Source organism: Lampetra planeri, chromosome 26 (genome assembly GCF_965212315.1).
Source record: "Lampetra planeri chromosome 26, kcLamPlan1.2.h2, whole genome shotgun sequence".
NCBI lineage: Eukaryota > Metazoa > Chordata > Hyperoartia > Petromyzontiformes > Petromyzontidae > Lampetra > Lampetra planeri.
The window spans coordinates 9673719-9697754 of record NC_136132.1 but is presented as its reverse complement, the minus strand read 5'-3'; the positions used below and the strand labels follow the sequence as shown (position 1 = coordinate 9697754).

General features: G+C 46.7%; 2 protein-coding genes across 4 annotated transcripts in view; both read left to right on the top strand.

Annotated features, from left to right (window-relative positions):
- DNAH5 (dynein axonemal heavy chain 5) overlaps positions 1-10631 on the top strand; it is a 95514-nt gene extending 84883 nt beyond the window's left edge. The window contains exons 72-81 of the mRNA XM_078606740.1: positions 336-485; positions 1139-1384; positions 1932-2151; positions 2581-2786; positions 3656-3859; positions 4488-4703; positions 5732-5944; positions 6529-6681; positions 7092-7326; positions 7937-10631. Of these exons, the coding sequence (XP_078462866.1) occupies positions 336-485; positions 1139-1384; positions 1932-2151; positions 2581-2786; positions 3656-3859; positions 4488-4703; positions 5732-5944; positions 6529-6681; positions 7092-7326; positions 7937-8091 (1998 nt within the window). The 3' untranslated portion in view covers positions 8092-10631. The remainder of the gene's footprint in view (positions 1-335; positions 486-1138; positions 1385-1931; positions 2152-2580; positions 2787-3655; positions 3860-4487; positions 4704-5731; positions 5945-6528; positions 6682-7091; positions 7327-7936) is intronic.
- Positions 10632-12431: 1800 nt separating this feature from the next.
- Positions 12432-17197, top strand: LOC144727707 (uncharacterized). Of its 3 annotated transcripts, none has more exons than XM_078606737.1 (5): positions 12432-12534; positions 13904-13969; positions 15046-15097; positions 15229-15278; positions 15481-17197. In XM_078606737.1, exons 2-5 carry the CDS (start codon positions 13921-13923, stop codon positions 15684-15686), a joined length of 357 nt encoding a protein of 118 aa, XP_078462863.1. In that variant the 5' UTR covers positions 12432-12534; positions 13904-13920; the 3' UTR covers positions 15687-17197. The 3 variants fall into 3 exon arrangements, with proteins under 3 accessions (XP_078462863.1, XP_078462865.1, XP_078462864.1); XM_078606739.1 differs by having other exon boundaries at positions 12439-12497; XM_078606738.1 differs by having other exon boundaries at positions 12451-12522.
- Positions 17198-24036: the final 6839 nt, after the last annotated feature.

Here is a 24036-nt window from a genome sequence, read left to right as displayed (position 1 = left end):
TTACAGGGCTTCCGTTTACAATAGAGGGATTTTATAGGGGTCACGACTACCCACCTCTGACCAAACCATGCAGAAAGCGACCGGTCTCATTAGATCTCGGAATCTAATGAGGTTTGAGCCTGGATAGTGTTTGGGTGGGTGACCATGATGCGCATCAGGTTGTTGTAACCTGCTATGGGGCTACGTGGTGAGCAGCAGACCTGAACGCAGCCAGGAATACCCGTGAACGGCTAGAGACACTTGGGAACAGCCTTAAGCATCTGGGCAACAGCTAGGAATGCCTGCACATATCCAGGGGCAGCGCAGCTGTGACCCATCGCGGTGGTGCCTCGCAGATCACGCGCAACGAGAAGCAGTGGAAGAGCTGGTTCGACAAGGAGGCGCCCGAGGAGGAGCCCGTCCCCAACGGCTTTGACCAGGCGCTCGACTGCTTCCGCCGCCTGCTGCTCATCCGCTGCTGGTGCCCCGACCGCACCATCGCCCAGGTGCGCCGTGGCCTCCGGAGCTGGCGCGAGTTTGGGCCTGTCGCCGTCGCCCCGAAATGTTTCAGTTGAGGAGATTTTTGGCCAGGTTCGGCGTGCCGCTGAATGTTTAGTTTTTTTGTTTTGTTTTGGGCTGAAAATGTGCCGATTATGCAACGCACACAACGATGCGATTTGTCAACTGAAATAAATGTTTGTGCTCGTGATACGTACATCACATCTTTTGTGTGCGTGTGTGATATTTGATTGTTTATAATTTGTGCAAATTTATATGCCAATTATAGGCCGTTACATATAGGCTATTATGAGTGAACAAAGGTGTACAAATTAGGCAGGACATACAAAATTAGGCCGGACATATAAGAGTACACGAGGTTGCAAAAACAAGAATTTTTTTTTTTTTATAATCTAATAGTAACCCCACATGGGGATAATTCATGGAATATCTAAAGAGTTTAATCTCGACATACCTCATGCGAATGTCTCCATCGCTCGCCAACAATTTAGCCAACTGCCACAGCAATGTATTTCGATAATTTTGTCAGCATGTGAGAGTGGCTGTTTGTCATCACTTTCAGTTTGCGGTGTATAAAGTGCGCTGGATGTTAGCAATTGATGTCTTCCCTCTCTCGCTCGCTGTCGCTCACTCTCCCCAGGCACGCAAGTACATCACGGAGACGATGGGCGAGAGCTTCGCGGAGGGCGTCATCCTGGACCTGGAGCGTACCTGGGAGGAGTCGGACCCGCGCACACCGCTCATCTGCTTCCTGTCCATGGGCTCGGACCCCACGGACTCCATCATCGCGCTGGGCAAGCGGCTGCGCCTCGAGACGCGATACGTGTCCATGGGCCAGGGCCAGGAGGTCCACGCCCGCAAGCTGCTGCAGCTCACCATGGCCAACGTAAGGGGAGACGCCTGCTCGCCAGGCACACCTGGGGTCACTTGGGGGTCACCTGGGCACACCTGGATACAGCTAGGCACAGTGAGGATCACCTGGGCACAGTTAGGATCACCTGGACATAGCTAGAAACACGAGGGCAGAGCTGGGATCACCTGGGCACAGTTCGGATCACCTGGGAACAGCTAGGATCACCTGGACACTGCTAGGATCACCTAAGGTCATCTGGACACACCTGCGCACACCTAAAAACACCTGCTATAATAGGGGAGAAGATTTCAAATGCATAATCTATTGTTATGGTTTCTTAAAGTAATAGATTTACTTACTGACATGTTTGCGGTCACGTGGGCAGGAGCAGGTAATAATTGAACCGGCACACGTAAAGATATAAATTTTTTCGGCATCACATGCAGCTAATCCTGAGCCCAGATAATCCGTCTACTGATAATTGAGAGTTGTCTGTATATAGCAGAGCCATTGCTTGCCTGCGTGAGTGACTGGCACACAAGCACAATGTGTTCGTGTCCACGCGTCTGCGTCCGTGCAGGGCGGCTGGGCACTGCTACAGAACTGCCACCTGGGGCTGGGCTTCCTGCCGGAGCTCATGGACACGCTGACGGAGGCGGAGGGCGTGCACGAGACGTTCCGCCTGTGGATGACCACCGAGGCGCATCCGCTCTTCCCCATCACCCTGCTGCAGATGTCCATCAAGTTCACCAACGAGCCCCCGCAGGGCCTACGCGCCGGGCTCAAGAGGACATACGCCGGTACAGCCCACGGGACACGTGGCTCGGCCTGCTCTCAGCGGATGCAGTTTCCTTCTGTGTGTCTGTCTATCCGCATGTCTGTCTGTCTATCCATCAGTATGTTTGTGTCTCTCTGTCCCTGTTTGTCTTTCTGTTCGTGTGCACGTGTCTTTTCCACTGTCCATTTGTCAGTCTCTGTATCTGCATGCCTGTCAATGTGATTATAATGTATACCTCTCCACGTGTTCGTCTCTGTGTTTGCAGATTTCTATTTAATTTCCGAATGCAGGGGAATTAAATATTACACGCACGTTAAAATGCTAATTTATGACCAGTCTGTTCCCGTCCAGTCTCCGGACCTATGGCTCACATGTGTACATATTGGCTCATCTCTGTGCGTACACGTGTGCCTGCACATGTGTGTGCGTGTGTGCGCACGTGACATGACAGCCATCAGCCAGGAACAGCTGGAGGTCAGCAACATGGTTCAGTGGCGACCCATGCTGTACGCCGTCGCGTTCCTGCACTCATGCGTCCAGGAGCGGCGCAAGTACGGCCCCCTGGGTTGGAACATCCCCTACGAGTTCAACCAGGCCGATTTCAACGCTACTGTGCAGTTCGTGCAGAACCACCTGGATGACATGGACATCAAGAAGGTGGGTGCCAGCGCTGCCCCCCACCCACTCAGAGGTAACTCTGTGATATCTGCTTACTTGGGCTAGATATCTGAATTTAGACTTTAACTAATTTCTTGAGACACTAATTTCTTTAGAACTGCTTTTTGTGTTTAGTTTGTTGTCCTTCCCCGCACCACCGATTAGCACGGTTGGCTATGTATGGTGTTAAAGAAGTTCAATATCCATACATACGATTCAGGAGATGACACTCATAGATGGGCTATCCAATTATTTAAGTCATCACTCACTCTGGCGATTATCAGATCGATTCCTCTACAAATTAAATATCACGAGAAAAGTTGAGAAAGTCTGACTTCTGTTCCCACGTGCACCTCTGGATGAAAGGTGATTGATGGGACTGGGTGATGTCATCGGTATCATGAGCGATGTCATGCCAAGCATGGCTCATTAGTGAGTTTCCCACCTTCAAAAGGCAGTACATCAGGGTGGCCACTGTTTTTGACAGGGCCTGAACCCACAAAACAAGTGGTCGATTGCAATTTTTTGTCGACCTTTCTTGCCAGTATCAAAATATAAGAATAGGTTTTACATTTTTTGTCAATAAAACAGCTGTGTTAAGATGATAAAACATCAAACAGAAACCTTTTGCAAGGATTCATGTCTGCATCAACCACACATACATGTAATCAAACATCCTCCGATAATGTTTTGCCACAAGTCCGTGTGCTTAATGCAAACATCTTAACACCTGTTTTACTGCCACAAAGGGTAAAACCTATTCTTATATTTAGTTGACGAATCAACCGAATCGACCCATCGTTACAGCTCTACGAGTGACCGTCCCCTAACCCGCACTGGGGGGGTGGGGGGGGTGTCGTTCCCACCAGGGCGTTTCGTGGACCACGGTGCGCTACATGATCGGCGAGATCCAGTACGGCGGGCGGGTGACGGACGACTACGACAAGCGGCTCCTCAACACCTTCACCCAAGTGTGGTTCAGCGAGAACATGTTCTTGCCCACGTTCTCCTTCCACAAGGATTACACCATCCCGCGCTGCACCACCGTCGACCAGTACCTGCAGCACATACAGGTGCCCTGGGGGGGGCGGGGGGGCGGGGGGCAGGGGTGGGCCTAGAAGTCTTAATTCGCTCGTGTTGCAATTATTGTAAATTTTCATCTTCATAATCATCATTATCATTACCATCATAATCATAATTATGATCGATTGTATTTATAATGTGCGGTTCGCAGCAAAGGTGGCAGTGTTTACAATGTACAGCTTCCGGAAATATTTGTACACATTTACGTGATATGTGCTTTTTGAGAGAGTACTATTTTTGTAAGCCCGTAAAGAAAATGACTGCACGATTTCTAAAATGTATATTGTGTATGCAAATCAAGAGTAATAGGGACAAGCATTTCTGTGTTGTGGAGTGTGTGGAAAATTGCACCCATTAGTGTGTGGATTCAAAAAGGTAATTTGAAGGAATCTTGGAAGTAGTTATCTCCTTCCATGGGCCATTCTCCTAACAGTCGTGGAAAAAGACAAAAATGAAAATCCCACTGCGTTGGTTTTCGTGTTTTTGCCGGGCTGTTCTCCAATGTATTTTCGGACTGTGCCGCATATCCTGCTGAGCGTCTTCACGAACTCAACGCGTATAGTTTGGAGAGCTATAACGAAAACGTGGTCGCGCTTCACTCCGACTCTCCCACGGCAGAGCCTTCCGGCGGCCACCACCCCGGAGGTGCTGGGCCTGCACGCGAACGGCGACATCACGTACCAGACGACGGTGGCGCGCGACGTGCTCGACACAGCGCTGGGAATCCAGCCCAAGGACAGCGCGGCGGGCGGCGGGGAGACGCGCGAGAGCATCGTCTACGCCAAGGCGCAGGAGATGCTGGAGAAGCTGCCCCAAGACTACATCCCGTACGAGGTATGCTCCGGCGGTGGTCGGATAGCCATTGCTCTTCTTGTTCGAGCGAGGACGATGCGGACTCGGGGTTTTAAGGGTTTCGGAGCGGTAATGTGCACGCGTGTGGGTTTGTGGTGGAGTAATTGGAATGTTTCTGAAGTAAACTATTTAAATCATAAAACTACGTAAACTATTTTTTTTATGCTCTCAGGTAAGGCCCACTGAGCAATACAGCTTTTCCTCGGAAGTGACCTAGCCACAAATGATAGCTCAACAAAGTGGCTTATCATGTGGAAATGTATCGCGGCCAAATACTCTAAAGGTATGTTTGTAAATGTGGAGGGAAAAACCGGAGGACCTGGAGTAAAATCCACGCAACCATGGGGAGAACACGCAAACTCCAAATATACAGCAGGCGTCAGGTCAGGATCGAATCCACGACCTTCTGTATACCAGGGGAGGTAGTTAACATCTCGCCACCGTGAAGTGGCTCCACCATCAGTGCTTTCTCTACTTGACAGGTGCACGCAGCCGATGTAACTTGCCAGGAGAACTGGACTGATGCAGCTGAACAAATAGCGAGAAGGGGCCCTGGCGAAGCGCCAAGAGTCGCGTTAGGTGTAGGGCCAGTAGCAGGGCTAGTCCAGGCTAGAACACTGGCCAATTGGCTGTTTGACTAGTTGGTAAGAGTTAGGGCTTGCATTTGGTTGGCTCGTCTGCTTGACCCCAAAACTGAACGTACTTTCTTTACATTGCAATATTTTGGCATTTCAGTTATTGCAAACGTTTATATTGGTGTTTACAGTGCAATACTCACATATCTATCGTTGTATGGGTGCTGCCAAAGATATAAAAATCAACTTTTACAATGAAAAGGTGATTTCTTGTTTTCTATGGATAACCTTTGTACATATTATTTTGCTTCCATTCTCTACACACTTTTCTGTCGGATCAGAATTGGTTCATCAAAAGCACATTTGTAATTTGTAAAACAAAGTGATGGCGAGTGACCTCCTGACCTCCGCCCTCCTGCTCCTCTCCTTGCGAAGGTGCGGGAGCAGCTGCAGAAGATGGGGGCGCTACAGCCCATGAACATCTTCCTGCGGCAGGAGGTGGAGCGCATGCAGCGCGTCATCTCCCTCGTGCGCTCCACACTAAACGATCTGCGCCTTGCCATCGAGGGAACCATCATCATGAGCGAGGGCCTCCGCGACGCGCTCGACTGCATGTACGACGCGCGCATCCCCGCACGCTGGCGCAAGGTACGCACGCAGCGGGGGTGGTGGGGGCCGCCTCGGTGTTCGAGCGCTCTGGTGTCCGTCGTCGTTGCTGCCGTTGCTGCCAGCTTTGTCGTGATCACCGGCGGCATTGTCACAGTCATTGTCATCACCAATGTTTTCGTTATTACCATGACCACCACCACCACCGTAATCATTGCAATTGCCTTTGTTGCAACTGTCAATACCACCAGCTCTTTTCATTTCAGCTGTAATTGTAACAAAGACAAAGATCTCCGTATAGCCTTAAGACTGTTGGGGCAAGTGCTGTTAGCGAGCACCTGTTAGCGAGTCATTGTAACAAGTCATCATCATCATCAACACTATTGTTCCGTCCATCAACAATGTGACGATTAGGCACAGTCATCGCGAGATGTACACTAGATGCGGTGCCAATCCAGGCAGACCGAGCTAAAATGAGTCTCTGGGTGGTGAACTTCTCCCTTCTCCTCCCTCTGGTTTGCGCGGAATCATGTCTGAATGTGGGCGAGCGACCGAGTGATGTGAGAGCTACGCGCGCCAAGTGCTGCCTGTGCCCATGTGTGTGTTGTGTGTGTGCGGGACGGCAGGCCTCCTGGGTGTCGAGCACGCTGGGCTTCTGGTTCACGGAGCTGCTGGAGCGCGATCGCCAGTTCCGCTCGTGGTGCTTCCAGGGCCGGCCCAGCTGCTTCTGGATGACGGGATTCTTCAACCCGCAGGGCTTCCTCACCGCCATGCGACAGGTGACCCCGGCGAGCAAGAGTTTTGATTCTTTTTTTTTTGGGGGGGTGGGGGGGTTTATGAGGAGCTTTAAGGAGAGTGCCGGGGACTGCTGTAATTTGCAATGCTGAGACTGTGAAAGTTGTTGAGTTAAGATTATTAGTAATATTTTGCTAAAGCATGAGGAACACATAGATTTTATTTTAATTATGTACACATTGTAAATAAAATATGTTACTTATAGACAAGTTGTTTGAGTCTTTATCTACATTTTATTGTGTTATCCAGTGGTACCGGGTGGTTGCGATCCAGGATGAGCGGTTGGGTAACTGCAGTCTTCGTGACCCTCGCGGCGCAGCATTCCATGAAGCACTTCGACAAGATACCCAGCCTGACCGTGCGCGTGTTTTGCATGCGACGCCGACTCACCCAGGAGGTGACGCGTGCGCACAAGGGCTGGGCGCTGGACAGTGTGGTGCTGCAGAACGACGTGACGCGCTGGCTTCGCGAGGACGTGACGCGCTCGCCCGACGAGGGCGTCTACGTCCACGGCCTCTTCCTTGAGGGCGCTGCCTGGGACCGGCGCAACGGCCGCTTGGCCGAGGCGCGGCCCAAGGCGCTATCTGAGCCCATGCCGGTCGTGCATATCTACGCGGCCAACAACCCCGGTGAGAGCTGCGGCTGTGCGATGAGCGGGGCGAAGCGTCGGAGGTGGGGGGCGTGCGCTCGCGTGTGGTCTGTCAACGTGCAAAATTTCCACGTGGAAATATTCTATGGGTGGACTGAAATTATTTTATAGGGGTGTGAAAACATATTTGTTCTGTTAGGTTGTCACTAACAGAGCACATAGTCGACCGAGACATAGAAAGAGGTAGTCAGTCATAGGCGGTGGGAAGGTTTTGTGCCTGGACTCGCCACGACAGATTTCTGGTAGAGGGGAGTTTCAGATTTTTGCGGCAGTAGAGAAGAATGCATGACCTCCCATTGAGCAGAGGTTGCCTGGCGACTTCCATAGACAGGCTTCATTGCCGGAGTAGAGGGTGAACGGAGGGCAGTAGAGATTAAAGGAGAGCATTAGGCAGGAGCAAGTTTTATAGGATCGTGCGGTTTTATCAGTGCAGTATTTAAATTGATCTGGGATTTGATTGATAGCCAGCAGAGGAATCAGTGTTGGGGTGATGTGATCACATTTTTGGGTGCGGGTTAAAAGTCCTGCAATGACCTTCGCATCGATGATGGTCTCATGGTCTCGATCCCCTGTTCCCTCTCACCGAGCAGCTGGGTCTAAGGACACGCAGCTCTACTCTTGCCCCATCTACAAGAAGCCGGTGCGCACCGACCTGAACTACATCGCCGACGTGGACCTCCGCACGGCGCAGCCGCCCGAACACTGGATCCTGCGCGGGGTGGCCCTGCTCTGTGACGTCAAATAACGGCCGTGCTGCCCTGAGTGGAGGGGGCAAGGTGGAGTGCGTTTGGAGGGAGGGGGCGGGGGGCCAGTCACAGTTGAGGGAGGCTCTTCCATCGCCAGCTCAAGAACGACTCGTCTATGCGTGTTGTTGTTGGCGGGAGCTCGTTGGTGCTGTGCGATGGGAGGTCGTGAGGTTTCGAGAAGGAGATTTATTTTACGGGGTTGCGCCAGCCTGCCGTAAGGCTTTTTTTAACCTTATTTATATTTAATATAACAATAAACACTGGAATAATTGTGTTGACATTATTGAAAAATGATCCAATAATAAGTGAGTGAATACACAAAGGGTGGTTGGGTATATAAATATTTATGATCACGAATTGGGGCAGCAAACGTTTTTGTATTTAACCAATAAAGCATTTCCACTGCAACAAAGGATATTGTAATTCATGATCGCAATGGTGAGGTATTTTAGACTCATGGTTACTATTATGGCCTTGCTTTTATATCATCTGGCTTTATAAAGCATTTAAATGCAGCTGCAGATCAAAAAATTTGAAACATTTAAACCTTCTAATTCATTCAATGAAAAGTCAGGTGTGCCATAATCTTGTCATCAATAAATGAATATCTGTCTCTAATTATATGCCCGGCTCTCAAAATATCCAGAACATCTGCATGAGCACGTTGAATTTGATCATTCTCAGTCTTTTTTTGATGGGCTTGTGATTACTCTTTATTCTGCGATGTTTACATCTGGCAGAGCTTGAGCCCCCCGCGCTCTTTTAATCGCAAGGGCTGAATCGCCACCACGAATGCCAGGTTTCCACAACCACTTGGAAGGGTGTCAATTCGATTCGTCAAGGAGGGCTAACGGGCTTGGGCCGGGTTTCCATGGCAACCTCTACCAGGCCAAGAGGGCACTGAGAGGGCTAACAGCACCCAGTCTTGCGAGCTCATAGTTCTAAAAAGAGAGCCACTCACTGTCACCTGGACCTACCTTCTGAGCCAGTTGCGACATCTTGACAGGGTCAATGGGATGTGATGGTCAGTGGCGGCGTCAATGGCATAGTTCACCTTGTTCACCTTTTAGGCTGTGTTTTTGCAACAAAAACTGTTTACAATAGTAAATTTTTCTTGGGATTGGTTGGCTTAACCCAAGCCTACGTTAAATGTTTTTAAGATCGCGTCTCTCTGACCACTGTTGGTATGGAGGAGAGCCCAGCGAGCCTTGTGGATCAACAAGTGTGGGGATACAGATTCCGATCCGTGCTGTTAATCCTAGAAGCTAAATAGGTCGATCCTGGGCCATCTAGCGCACTTACCAATGGCGGTGGAAACGTAGTGCAAGTTGGTCCCATGGTGAGACGGGACACTGTAAGACCCCTGTTTAATTCATAGGGCAAACATTTTTTATGAACAATCATCTCTTGTCTTGAGAGCAGGTGTTAAATTGGAGTCTTCTAAGTCACAAAAAAACTGTTGACTGTAGATTTTTATGTAAATGTAACTGTCATTATATACGTGTTTGTTGTGAATCCTCATTTGACTTTACTGTGCTGTCTATTCCAAAGACCAAATGCATAGTTATAAAATGTTTTGATTTTTTAAAATGTTTTTTCTTAATTGTTGTAAGTAAAAATATCCATGAGCCGCAAGCATGTCACTAAGGGTCTCTTGCAAATCGCTTTACAAAGAGCCACACAGACACAACTCTGTCAAACGCCCCAGTCACCCTTCGCTTAGTGGGGGGGGGGGGGTCGCTCATTCTCCTCTGTTGCCTTCATACTACAGAACTTTGTTTACCATGCAACATCGTTGCAACTGATGCAAATAAGTGGACGTTAGTGGAAAACAGGTTAAATATTAGTTCACGAAGATAAGGAGAATAAGGAAAGTAGGTCAAAGAGACGAGTGGCAAGTCGGGGGGTAACTCTTGCATGCACGTCCACTCATATAAACACAGCTGTCAGCGTGCCAGACTGCAAGCCGTTTCTGATTTGGCAAATTCTCCGATTTAATCGGCACCACTCAATTGGTCACCAATGAATTTGCCGCCACTAAATACGCCACACCTGATTGGCCACCACTAAATACGCCACACCTGATTGACTACCCCTAAATGGCCCACCAATTAATTGGCCGCTACTGGCTTGACCACCCCTGGTTTGGTTACCACTTCTGGTATTGTTCACCGCTAAATTGGCCACCCTTTATTTGGCCACCGCGAATTTGGTCACCCCTAATCTGGCCATAACTGGCTTGGCGACCCTGGATCCGGTGGTCACCCCTGGCTTAGCCACTCATTTGGTCACCGATTATCTTTACTCTGGGTTCACAAATGACAACACACCCCTGCCTTCAATTAGCACCCTGTGCCATGCACAAAACGCGCGTGTAGTGTACCATGATAATTGTTGTAACAGCCCTCCAAATGCTTTTCGTTTTACATCTAAGCTACTTTATGCGTGAAGTAATGTGTATTTGCAGTGACAAGTCTCTTGTGTGCAATCAGCCTGGTTATTTTTATTTCCCTGAAATTTAATAAAGTATTTAAAGAAGGATGTGACATGTCTCATTCGTAGGCACGTTTGCACTTTATCGGATTATTTTTGTGTCAAATCACCGTTGGGATCTACTTATTTCATGATCCATCTGAGATTAATGAAATGCGTAGTTTAACACTCATCAGTAGGTCAGCAGTGCTTGCCCTATGCGTTAAATGGTTCCTGCCATTAGGATTGTGGAATTTCTACCGCTGAGTCAGGACTACGAACAGATGCGCACCGACCAACACTCGGAAAAGGTGGGAGACACGTCGATCTTACTTTGACATCAACCTGGATCTAGGCGTTCCTGACACCTGGTCTAAGCATGACTGCCCCCCAAAAATATTCTAAGGAGCCGAAGTAGATTGTCGAGCAACAGCCGTGGACTGTCAAAGCTCAGCTCTCAGTGACCCCGAGCCCTCACTTGACACTTAGAAGCCAACAAATGGAGCAAGTAGCGGAACAGCCAAGAGGGAGTTGTTGTGGGCCTTGTCTGTCTGGTACCTGCGACTCATTGTGTATCTGTATAAGACTGTCTGCCTACATCTATTTACATGCCGGTCCAGATGCCTTGTGCCCCCCCCCCCCCCCCCCAATGAATTGACCCAGAACATTTTTTCTCCTTTGCATATTCATTTCTGCTTAAAAGAAACCTTACTTTCAAAATATTAAGTTTTAGATAATTAAATGGAGGGTCACAAGATGTCTGGACCACCCTGTAAATGTAATTCTCCTTTTCTCTGTTTATATTTATATCTGCCTCTCCCCGTGTGTACATCTGCTGTCTCCATGCCTGTCAACAACCCCTTATCAGTGCCTACCTTATTACAGGCCAATTCAGACCTTATTGGTCACCCCCGTATCCTTAGAAATCTCAACGTTCATCCTACAAAGTCCCATCATCACATGCAAATAGAGAACAGGTGTTTTGTTACACTATTGAAACGGCTGTACGCCGTATGGACCTTCAAACTCAATTTCCCCTCTTACAAGAATACGGGGAATAAACAGTACGGGTTTGACAGCTGTGTGTCTCTGTCTCTCTATTGTTGTAGTACGGAGTTAGACTGGTGGCCTTAAGCTAAGTTGTCTTGTGGTTGTTGTTTGACTTGCATCCCACTAGGATTTTTGCACAGCGTTGGTGTACGGTGCTTTTTCTGCAATATTTTGCTGTCTTTTCTTGGACTTTCTGTTTGCACTCAGTCACATAGTCACTTTAATATGTTTTCTTGTTCATGTTTTTTGTTTGTTGCGATTGCACCCGATTCAAGAGCCGAATGGCTCACAGGGCTAAACCAAATACATTAATTTACACTATGAGATCTCTTTTACCAGTGGCAAAATATAGTAGTAGGTTTTTACCCTTTTAAACTGGTACAAAACTGACACCTTTATTCAAGGCATCATGTTTGCAATAACCACAACACAAGTAGTCAAAAAAGCAAACAAAAAGAAGCAACTCTGATAATGATAATAATATGCACTGTCCTTGAAGTTGATTGGTCCACACCCGAGACGGCTTTCTTTAGAGCCTAGTCCCCATTGGTGTTGGACCAGATGGCACACATACTTCAAGGACAGTGCATATTATTATCATTATCAGAGTTGCTTCTTTTTGTTTGCTTTTTTGACTACTTGTGTTGTGGTTATTGCAAACATGATGCCTTCAATAAAGGTGTCAGTTTTGTACCAGTTTAAAAGGGTAAAAACCTACTACTACAAATAAATGAAACTGAATCTATCCGGCATCCCAAATCGATCCAGCCGGGAATCGATCACCGCACGCAAATGGATTATGTTGAGGGGCGGGAGAATCGAATCGCGTGACGTCACACCCAACCACAATCCCTTGCGCGGCAAGTCGAGTTGACGAGCCCAGGCAAGGCCCCAAAGCAACGCTCGCGGTGCTGACAGCGGTAACTTTGTAATTTGAGATTTTTTATTGCGATTAAATGTATTAGCGATTACATCCCGTACGAGTTAATTGTGACTTTATTTCATTGCTATTGTCCGCAGTTGCGCAGAACTATGTAAATGTATATCATAACATTAAGGCCTGGTCGCTTTGAGAGCATTGGCCAGGCTTATTATCATGAATAATTTGATCCTGTCAATAAGTAGGCCGTTCATTGTATAACGTTAACAATCTCATTGTATTATCAATTCCATACTTAAAGCTTAAATATTGCGAGTGCAAATGTTGGGGTCGGTACACTCAATCATCTTTAAATGGCCGATAAAATTGCTACCATATTAAATTTCGATTTAAAGCTTTCGTGACTGCAGGGATTCATCTTCTTGGTTCTTTCGGTAAAGTCACGTAGAAGGGAAATAAAATAATAAAAATAAAACATAATAAAATACAATTCTCACGACGTTTCGGCCACAACGCAAGCAGCCGTCCTCAGGTGAAGAACAGGTCTGTCTTTCCGACAGACCTTATGTTTTATTTTTATTATTTTATTATTTCCCTTCTACGTGACTTTACCGAAAGAACCAAGAAGATGCTACCATATTGTGAGAAGTTAGCAGCGGTCGTCCTACGGAGAGACTTTGCTATTCGCTTTACTACAAGTGCGGAATATCCCCAATAGAGATGAGCAAAGCCTCAAGAGTTTGTCGGATAGATTTAACCGGACAAACCGTTCTACAAACTCAATTTAAACGGGCGTAAATCGTCAATATGTTGATGTGCGGATCTCCCTTACACTTGTGTGCTTAACTCATTTTCAGAGGAGAGCCACTTGCGCCAATAAGACATCAAGTTTTTCGTTTTTTTTTGGTAAAGTCACGTAGGTAAAAATAAAAATAAATAATATAAAGAATAATATAACGAAATAAAAACCTTTTACTTCTATTATTATTTCTATTACTTATTTTTACCTAAAAAAAACCTAAGAATATGAATCCTTGCAGTCACGAAAGCTTCAAATCTAGAATTAAGACATCAAGTGTTAGGGGCCGCCACACATTGAAAACCATTGACAGCACGATGATGGGTGGGGGTGTTTCCACGTGTTGTGTATTGTCAGGGGTCGCAATAAAGGCCACCAGGGGCCGCTAGTGGCCCGTTGGCGATGAAATGAAGAACACTGCCTGCCTTTGAGTGTTTTTGAAACCTCGAGTCGTCTAATTGAAAATCAATGTGTAATGGAAAGAAGTGACTGCGCATTAAAATCAATCGCGTAACATTTGTAAAACATTTGTAAAATGTTACATGCACAACGCGCAGATATTGTCAATGTACTCATTGCTCGCTTGTCTCGAATCAATTTTGTGTTCTAGGTCTATAACTGAGCATAATGGATCGGCGCAGCAAGAAGTCAAGTGGGGATGCTTCCCGACGAACAGGTGCGCAGGTCACACCTGTCAAACATACGGCCAAAGGAATGTGGAATTAACACATTTAGTGAAGCCATATTACATAGTAACAAAAATATCCGATTTGGTATAGAATCGCAGGTTAATTCAAAATAATGTCTCCAAAGCATGGACTTTGTAGCATATAGGAATGTGGAATTTCCACTACTTTTAACAGACTGCAACAATTGCTCATTTGAGCATGGAGACACTGTAGTAATAGGGTTTTACCTTTTCATCTGGTACAAAACTGACACCTTTATACAAGGGGTCATGTTTGCAATAACCACAACAAGCAGTCAAAATGCAAACAAAAAGAAACAACTCTGATAATAATGATATGCACTGTCCTTGAAGTTGATTGGTCCACACCCGAGACAGCTTTTCTTAGAGCCTAGTCTCCATTGGTGTTGGACCAGATGACGCCAAAAGGCGTACAACTCAAAAACAGCGCACTATCAATACTCTGATAGCGCACTATCAATACTCTGATAGTGAATTGTTTTTTGAGTTGTACGCCTTTTGGCGTGGTCTGGTCCAACACCAATGGAGACTAGGCTCTAAGAAAAGCTGTCTTGGGTGTGGACCAATCAACTTCAAGGACAGTGCATATCATTATTTTGTTTCTTTTTGTTTGCATTTTGACTACTTGTGTTGTGGTTATTGCAAACATGACCCCTTGTATAAAGGTGTCAGTTTTTGTACCAGATGAAAGGGTAAAAACCTATAACTATATTTTGCTGCTGGTAAAGGAGATCTCATAGTGTAACATGGAGACACTGTTTTAAAATGCAATTTAAGCGTAGTTTCAGTATGTATTCACAGCCCTTGTCAATCCACTGCTGGATGAAGGCCTCCTCATGCTGTGGGAGTTTGACCGTCCTTTACCATGCTGGTCAGTGCAGGTTGGTGAAAGAGTGGGGGCTGTGACCAGTTCAGATATTACTCGGTGGTCATGTGGTTCTTAGCATGCAATACTCCCAACCACTCCTGTTTCCTCGTGAAGATGATGTCTTTACTTGCATACTTATGTTCTATCCACGTTTTCGCGAAATGTGTTTTTACAGATAAAACAAGCCCCGTGGAATGTAATGACAGTGCCACTGCAGAAGTAAATGGGTAAGAACAACGTTGCTCCCCTGTTCTTCAGATTCATGACAGTGCATATATGCATGTCAGATATATTTAAATGCAAGCTGAACATTTGTACCCATGTCAAAATTCACATTTATTGTTTGTTCGTTTCTTAGGATTGCCACTGCAGAGGATCAAGTTAAGCCAAAGAGTGACGTTGTTCAAGGTGTGTAGCTTGCATCCTTCAGTATTTGTATAAGAACAGCTCTTTTTTTAGCCTAGGTCACCCTGTGTGGTTTTCATGCTGCTTGTCTGTACTCTTAATATGTTACATGCTATTTTACTTATTTGTGCCTGTTCCTGTTTTAGACCCAGATATTCCTTAAAAAAATATTTGATATGAAAAATATGATGGTGGTGATATCCAGGAAAGCGCACAGCATACACGGCGGGGCTGGTGCTGGTGCGCAGACCGCCGGCCATGAAGTGCATCGCAGTACGGCCGGGGCTGGCGCCCCCCGCCTCTGACAGCAGTGGCAGCGAGTCGGACTCCAGCTCGGACAGCGATGAGGAGCTTGGCTGCACGGGGTGGATGCTGCCCACGTCCGTTACCAACGCACCATCCACCGGATAACTGGGCACTCCTGCTCCGGACACTGCGTCTCTCCCCTGTGCTTCGTCTCTTGAGAGATTTCGCTAACTGACGCAAGTTTTTGTTGTGCTGTAGGCTCGGCTGAAGGATTTGCGCAAAAATTTACCCCAGTCACATGCACAGTTAACTCTCGATTGTCCATGGGTTATCGACTAATTGTGCTCATTCGTGCTTTTTACATGCATGCTGGTTTGATTATGAGTAGATCCTTGTCGAGGGTCAGTTACTCGGTGCCCAAATGACCGCAAAAATGTCCCCAAGTAAACATTTAAGATACAGTAAAAGCAGATGACACGTTGAATGTCTTCATCCCCAGTCTACATATGTAAACAATGTTTTCATTTCCTATTTTTTGCAATATCTGTGCATACTTTCCCTCCATTACTCCAGATAATTGAGTTGACTGCAGTGGCACTAACATGTGAAAATGAGTTCATGCTTTTATTGTGTTATTTGTAATCTACATACAAACATTTGACATTTCTTTTTGGTAATGCTTGTTATGTTTAATTTCATTTATGAATTTCTATTTTATGTAGTTCAATATACAAATGTTTCACTACATGCTGTTTATTACACAGCCATGTAATAATTTTGAAGTGATGATATTTGTACTTGAACATAGGATTGTAGTATTTAAATTGTTTGTAAGCATGCTGCAGTCATGTATACGTAGGTCTGCTGTAATTCTTTGTCTTTTTCTGCTATTTGAGGAGTTAAATACTTTCTTTACATTAAGATCACCTCTACCACACCTTATGATGTGTATTATATTTAAATTAAAACTAAAATAAGTCGTGTTTTTCATGAGCCTTCATGGTTTTTGAAGATGCTTGGGTAGTGTTTAGTGATGCAAATTGTAAAAGCTCAGCCTCTTATTATGTTTTTGATGTCCTGTTGCCAACTCAGCTTACCGGCCTTGTATTTCCAATTCCATGTTCCATGGCCAAACAAAAGCTAACTGGGGGGGGGGGGTTCCTTGTGAGTACAAGCCAACAAGCCATGGTTCTATAAAGGATGTGGCTCACAAAGCAAAACGTGGAAGTTGGCTTTAAACCAAATGTCTTAATGGGGGCACATTTTTCAACACGACAATTTCGACAACTGGAACTTAATTCGCACCCGAATATCACCCCTTCTGTAGATTTGTCCTTGGGTTGGTTGGATTGACATTTGAGCCATGGAAATAACTCCATCCTGATCTGTGCCGACTTGGGATTGAGGGCATTTCAGATTTACAATGTGCTCCAACTTTGATTAATATATTCCCAGCCACTCTATGCGCTCATTCCAAAGTTGAGGCAGGATGTGAGTGAGGTGTTGGAGGCATGGAATGAAGAGGGTGCCTGATTCAATGCTGGCTTTGTACTCGGGTTATATCACGTAATCATGTTATATCACGTAATCATGTTATGTACAGTGCTTGGTCAACTGTTGTCGGTGAAGGGACAGCCAGGACCGGTTCAAATAAAAGCTGCCGATGTTAACCGTGACCACAAAGTCGAGTTCAAGTCATTTGGTTGAAAGCGGTACACAGTTTCACAGTTACCAATCCCCTATCTCCGTTAAAATACAAATATCGTCGATTCGCGACACAACTTTAATGCATAACTCAAAATAATTCGCATAGTTGTGGAGAATATAAAATAGATACGCAGACGATACGTCTCCCTCGTATCGATTACACATTAAGATTGTGTTAATTTGTTAGACAGCTGATCCCGTTGAGCCAGTTTCCCGGCTACAGTATTTTACAATGGAGATCCGTGGTGCGTGAGCACAGTAACAACAAGACAAAAGACATCGATATTGCAGATGAGTATAGGATCCTTAAGTAATATTGCACACCATTTACACCATCCGCGGTCTACCAGGTGAGGTAGTTTGCACCTCGTCACCACGGCGCCCCATGATTAAGCGGGCACCGCAGATAACTGGGTTCTAATGCAGGCAGCTACGCTCGTGGTGGGTCACGCAGATTTGTGAAACGACCAAACCCACTGGGCTGTGAGGGGACCAGAGGAAGGCAGCACAGAAAATTGGTGTGCTCGTTAATCGGTCTGCGTGTCGTGGAGTTTCTTTTGCTCCAACACGAGACCAAACGCTCAATTGAAAAGGATCGCCATGTCTGGCATTGCAGGGCCCTCCAGAAAAATGTTGCAATATCGCATTGCCAACGTGCCCGATCTCGTCAGACGTGTGATTTGATAGGTAAGCGCTTTATGTAATAGTAGCTATCGGGCGCGGGTAGTAAACAAAAGTAGTACGTTTGTATGCTCCTGCGTCTGTGCTGCTCCTTTACTGACCTGCATGGTAAAGTATGGAGGTCTTAATCCAGCAGTGGATTGACGAAAGGCCTGTACACGTGTAGTGTCCTCTTTCCTCCCGTCGTGTGTGTGCGTGTTGTGTGCGGTGCACACACTCAGTCGGAGATGAGGTAGTTGCAGGAGGCACCGCCTCTTTCTTTATTACCTTGTTCATACCAACTCCGGCCTCCTCTCTCCCGACCATCCTGCCGTACAGCCCGGCCTAGACACAACCCTGAACACTTTGCACCGACGGCGTCGACCGAAACGGCCAACTACTGTCCAGCCGCGCAATGATCTGGCGAAGGCGGCAGCGACAAAGGCGAGGACAGCGACGATGAGACGAGTCCACTTCCAGAGTCGGCAGCCCAGAGCTCCCGCTCTCCGCTGCTTTTATTCTACTCGGCGCAGCCTGGCTCTGCCCTGGCCGCACCTCCCTTCTCGAACCCACCAGAGGGTTCCAGGGGCCTCCCCACCAGGTCTACCGTGACCCTTGCTCTAGTTCCTCCGCCCTGCCGGCATACCCGTGTATATGCTGTCCACCGCATTTGCTGCTGCTGGACAGCAGTCGGCGCTGTGTCACTACACACGTATTAACCATTTGACCCAATGGTTGAGTCCAGCGATTGGTGCAGGGGGAATTAATCCATGATAGTTGATGGGCGCACATGTACTGGTGTTATCCAATTCCAGTGCAGTATAGCGGTCGACCTGGATCGCTGTTTAACCCTGGTTAAATTGTCTCGACGTGGGTTGTAAGAGAAACCGCTCCAGTGTTTGAATGTAATCACACAAATGCTGCAGTGTAATGAACATGTTAATCTGGGCATTTTCTCCCACTCAGTTGCCATTTTTGGAGAAAGATCACCGCCTTTCGAATGGATACCAGCAACGCTGCTACTTGAATGTTGCACAAGCATTGAAGGGTTCTCCACACACTATTACTTTTCAAAAGTTAAACCGCATTACTGCCATACCAGTCAATTGGATAAAATATTTGTTTTATTTCAAACATTTAAAAAATGTATCAACGCGTGCCACAGATGAGAGTGGTATAAAATGACTTTGTCTGGTATTATATGTCAGAGCTGTAAAACCTAAGGCGCCAATTCCTTATACTTTACTTTTTTTAGCACCAGGTTTTTAACCCTGTGCCCTGCTGAGGGAAAAGCCATTAAAAGGCAAATTTAACACGAGAGCCAAAAACCAATATGTTCTGAACTTTTTCGCAATTGTTTAAGTTATAAACTCTGATCCTAACACTGGTGAGACAATGCCAAAATGTGTAGCCCAATCAGTTTCAAAGATTGGTATCCCTTAGAGCATGTTTGTTTGCATATTTTGCCACAAGTATGTGTGGTGAATGCAGATTTCATGGCTTCTATTTGGTGTTTGAATGCCTTAACTTGTTTCTTGCCAGAAAGGCTAAAGCCTATAATTTGTTTTATTTTTTATACTGGCAAAAGGTTCCAAGATACAAAAGGCTGTTTTGGACAAATGCTCCAGTGTGCTTGGCAAGCCACATGTCCTAACCACACAAATTTACAAAGTGAACATTGGAAATGCACAACCAACACAAAAGCCTTACAACTGTTGGCCAAAACGCATAACCTCCTTCACCAATGCCATATATAAAAATTGCCAAGCCACCGGAGCACGTCTAACATGGCAGAGGTCTTCGTGCAGTGGTCGCTCCCCAGTTGAAACAGCTTCATGCAGACATGAGCCTCCTGGTTGGACTTCACGCTCTGTAGGCTCGGCAGAGCAAATACTACAGCGATGATCAACCCATTTCTCCCTATATTCGAGAACACACGATCACATGTGTAGTGACACAGCGCCGACTGCTGTCCAGCGGCGGCAACTGCAGTGGACAGTTAGCGCACACGCCGTTGACCCATTTACACGGTGTGTGTGCCGGCAGGGCGGAGGAACTGGTGCACGGGTCATGGAAGACCTCATCGGTAGGCCCCTGGAATCTTCTAGTGGGTTCGAGAAGGGAGGTGCGGCCAGGGCGGAGCCAGGCCGCGCGGAGTAGAATAATAGCAGCGAAGATCAAGAGCTCAAGGGCTGCCAGTTCTGGGAGTGGACTCTTCTTGTCGTCGCTGTCGTCTTCACCGCCTTCGTCGCTGCCGCCTTCGCCCGATCATTGCGTGGCCGGACAGTAGTTGGCCGTCCCGGTCGGTGCAGCGCAGTCAGGGTTGTGTCTCGGCCAGGCGATCCTGTGAGTGTGAACGGCCGGAGTGGTGTAACGGAATAAATGAGAAGGTGCCTCCTGCAACTACCTCGTCTCCGACTGTGCTACACACACACCGACAGACCACTACACATGTACTACAGCCATGAACAGTAAAAGTTAACTTTTCAAAGCAAACGTGTGCGGTAGTGCCATTCTAGAAATTGACTACGTGGCGTGGCCAGAAGATGGCAGCGGTGCCACTCTGCGTGATGTGTACTCCAGATTTTTTTTTCAAAAATGCCCAATGCCGCTTTAAAAAGCGGAAGCATTCCTAGATACAAAAAAGTGTTTTGTTATTTACAACCCTCTGGCAATCCCCTTCACCCGCTGTAACATGAATCGCTCGCGATTGCGGGTTTAGTTGGGAGTTGGCCCAGGACCAGGTTAAGTTAACACTCGCCGCTGTTTGTAGCCGTGGCCGGGATTGGAACTTGAGCCACCAGGATCGTAGCGCAGGTCACCAACTCCGGCACAAATTAGCCGTTATAATTTGCTTCACTCTTCGTTAATAGCCCCGGTCTCAAACTAGCTTGTGGCATAAATTTCACACGCATATGGCAGAGGCAAGTAAATCCACTGATCCACCTGATAAAATGTGCAAAAATGTTATAAATAACAATTAGACAATCCTTAACGTACGAACCGTTCGTAAGTCGAACTGTTCGTAAGTCGGGAACAATTCGCTTTAAATGTCCATACGATCGGTGTACGCTTCAAAAAGGGAAACCTTGTTAAACTCCTAAGTAATATTGTACATTTGCATGTAAATCATGCGATTACTATATCGTAAATATAAAAATTAAGCAACTCAAAAGAGAAAAGCGTTTTATTTTCGCTTGCCTCGAGTCCTGATGCTGCCTTGTTCGTCGGAAGGGGAGTAATGATTCCCCACACCAACGATTCCCCCCGTATAGCCATAAGGCTTGAGGCCAAGTGCTGTTAAGCGAGCAACTATGAAGGCCGGCACAGCATACGAGGTCGGTGGCCAGGACCATGCCCGCCCGGCCGCCTTTGGCGACACACCAGGTACTGTACTCATTTGAGGCCGAGTCGACCTATGGGAGGCCCAGGACCCATTCAGATAATCAATGGTGTTTGTCGTGAGTGGAAATCGAACTCGTTCTTAAGGAGCGGATGTTTGCAAGTCGGGAGTTCATAAGTCGGGGACTGCATTACGTGCTTAGGAATTCATAGCTCACCTGCACCAGGTAAACGCCAGGACACACGTATAGAGGTGTAAATGTCGTGCCCTTGTATTCTCCACCGCGTGAAACCTGTGGGGGAAAGGGAGCAGCTGGGGCTTTAGCACACAAACACTGCGGTCTGCACAAAGACAACGCACGATCAACCCAACAACGTTGACGCGACATGCACACCTCTGCATCAGTCACAATTCCATTACTTTCTTGCGCAAGGCAGTAAATACGTTCGGAAGCCAAATGCCAATACGGATGTCTGCCAGCCGCGACGAGAGTGCTTCAGGAATGAAGAGTATGGGGTAGTTTTACTGGTAGGAACCAACTGGTTCCCCCAGCCCACAGGGGATTATTGTGTCCGTCCGTCCGTCGTGCAGGGAGAGGCTGGATGGGGAGGGAGGGGCTGGGTGGGGAGGGTGGGGAGGGGCTGGGTGGGGAGGGGAGGGGCTGCTGGGTGGGGAGGGGCTGGGTGGGGAGGGTGGGGAGAGGCTGGGTGGGGAGGGGAGGGGAGGGTGGGGAGGGGCTGGGTGGGGCTGGGTGGGGAGGGGCTGGTCACCCCGTGGTGCCCTTATAAAACTCAACGTCGGCTTGTGCCCGCCCTCACAGTCAGGCATATTTGCGGAATACACCACGCCGCCGTTGACCCTGGCCATTGATCGAGCAACCCAACGTTTCTACCAGCTCCCTCCGCAGGAATGTGTTGCCTTTCCTCCGTTGAAGGAACCCAGGACAAAAGCGGGTTACACACACGCACCACACACACGCACCACACACACGCACCATACTACCGAGATAAATGTTTGTCACACGCCAGTTACTAGAATGAAATCTCAGATGTTGAATTTAGCCAATTGGAAATTACCTCTCAATTTTAATGTTTGTTTTGTGACGTGATTTCGGACAAAGTTGAGCCCAATCAACCTGCAACACTTTTTAAACGCATTACGGTACTCGCATATTTAGTTACAATACACTCGCATAATTACATGCACATTCTACAAGTCAAGATAACTGCGTAATTAAGGGTTGAAAATCTGAAATCCCCCTTATACCGCTCCGCAAAGCTCATCGGAAAACTTATAATAAGTAGTCAGTTAAATGCGAACCAGGTCAAAATTTCGAAACGCACGATGCCCTTTGGCACGACAAATAAATGTAAAACCTAATTAGCGCCTGGCGCTAATTATTACATATTCGCTCCAATTTACAATATCCAGGCGCGGGGCGCGTGCTCCGTTTCTAAATCATACAGTCGGTAGGTATTTCCTTTGGGAGGATGGTGTGTGTGTGTGGGGCGAGAGAGAGAGGGGGGGGGGAGGCTGGTGATAAGAGTTATACACCGTCGATTCTCAACGGGCTTCCCACGAACGAGTGTTTGTATATTGGCCAAGGACTCCCGCAGAGCAAACGCAACCCTCTCTGCGTTGAACATTATAACCAAAAACCTGTGCTCGCCGCCAGTGAGAGCGCCGATTCAATCGTCGACATTTGATCGAGCACCGCCGTTCATCTCAACTTTGCAAATCTCTTTTTTTTTTGAGAAACGGCGGTGTCATAGTAATGGAGAGCATCTTGATGCATTAAGCAAGACCGAGATGCATTACGCACACCCCTTTAGAATTTTTATGAACGTCGTTTTTCTTTGTGGGGATATGAGCTACCCCGGAGGCCAACATATATCATTTATGAAAAATAAGAATAGGTTTTACCCTTTCTGGAAATACAACAGGTGTTAGGATGTTCAAACATCAAATAGATAGAAATATAAGAATAATCTGTTTTGAGACCTCCTTTGCCAGTACCAAAATATGAGAATAGGTTTCCCCTGTTTTCTGGCAACAAAACAATAATCTCAACAAAACAAACAATAAACAATACTTCTCAATAATCTGTTTCAAAGACAATGCATATATTATCAAAGCATGTTTGTTTGTTGCATGTTCAACGCAAGTATGTGTGGTTAATGCAGATTTGATTCCTTACAAAAGGTTTCTATTTGGTGTTTGAACATCATAACACCAATTGTATTGCCAGAAAGGGTAAAACCTATTCTTATTTTTCATACTTTGATATTGGAAAAAGGGTCTTATGATATATATCACGATGTACAAACTCAATTCAGGCAGTTTTTTTTCTTTACAGATGGGTTACATCGCGTAAATATAAATGTGTCGTTAAACCCGCCACCAACCGACACAGCCAATCAGTAAGGTGTGTCACGTAAAAAACATGGCAATTCGTGTCTAGTACAGCACACCAGTGTGTTGGAGATTAAATCTGCAACATTTACAATCTGAGTACGACGTTTCGCCAGTGATTACAATTAGCATCATCAGGTGATAGACAGATTTGTGGATAAATCCTCCTGTTTCGTTCTTAAATAGAGGGATAGATGTGATGTCGTCACTTGTGAGCCTCTCACGTGAGGATGATACTTTTCTTCAATCCAGAAAATTGGAGAAACTCCGAATCAATATGGATGAAGCTGATGTCTTTGCTGGCGTTCCTCAAAAGATGCATAGATTCAAAAGTAATACCACACGCAGTTAAAGTAACTCATCACATGAAGTTATTTATGGATATTCTCGCGA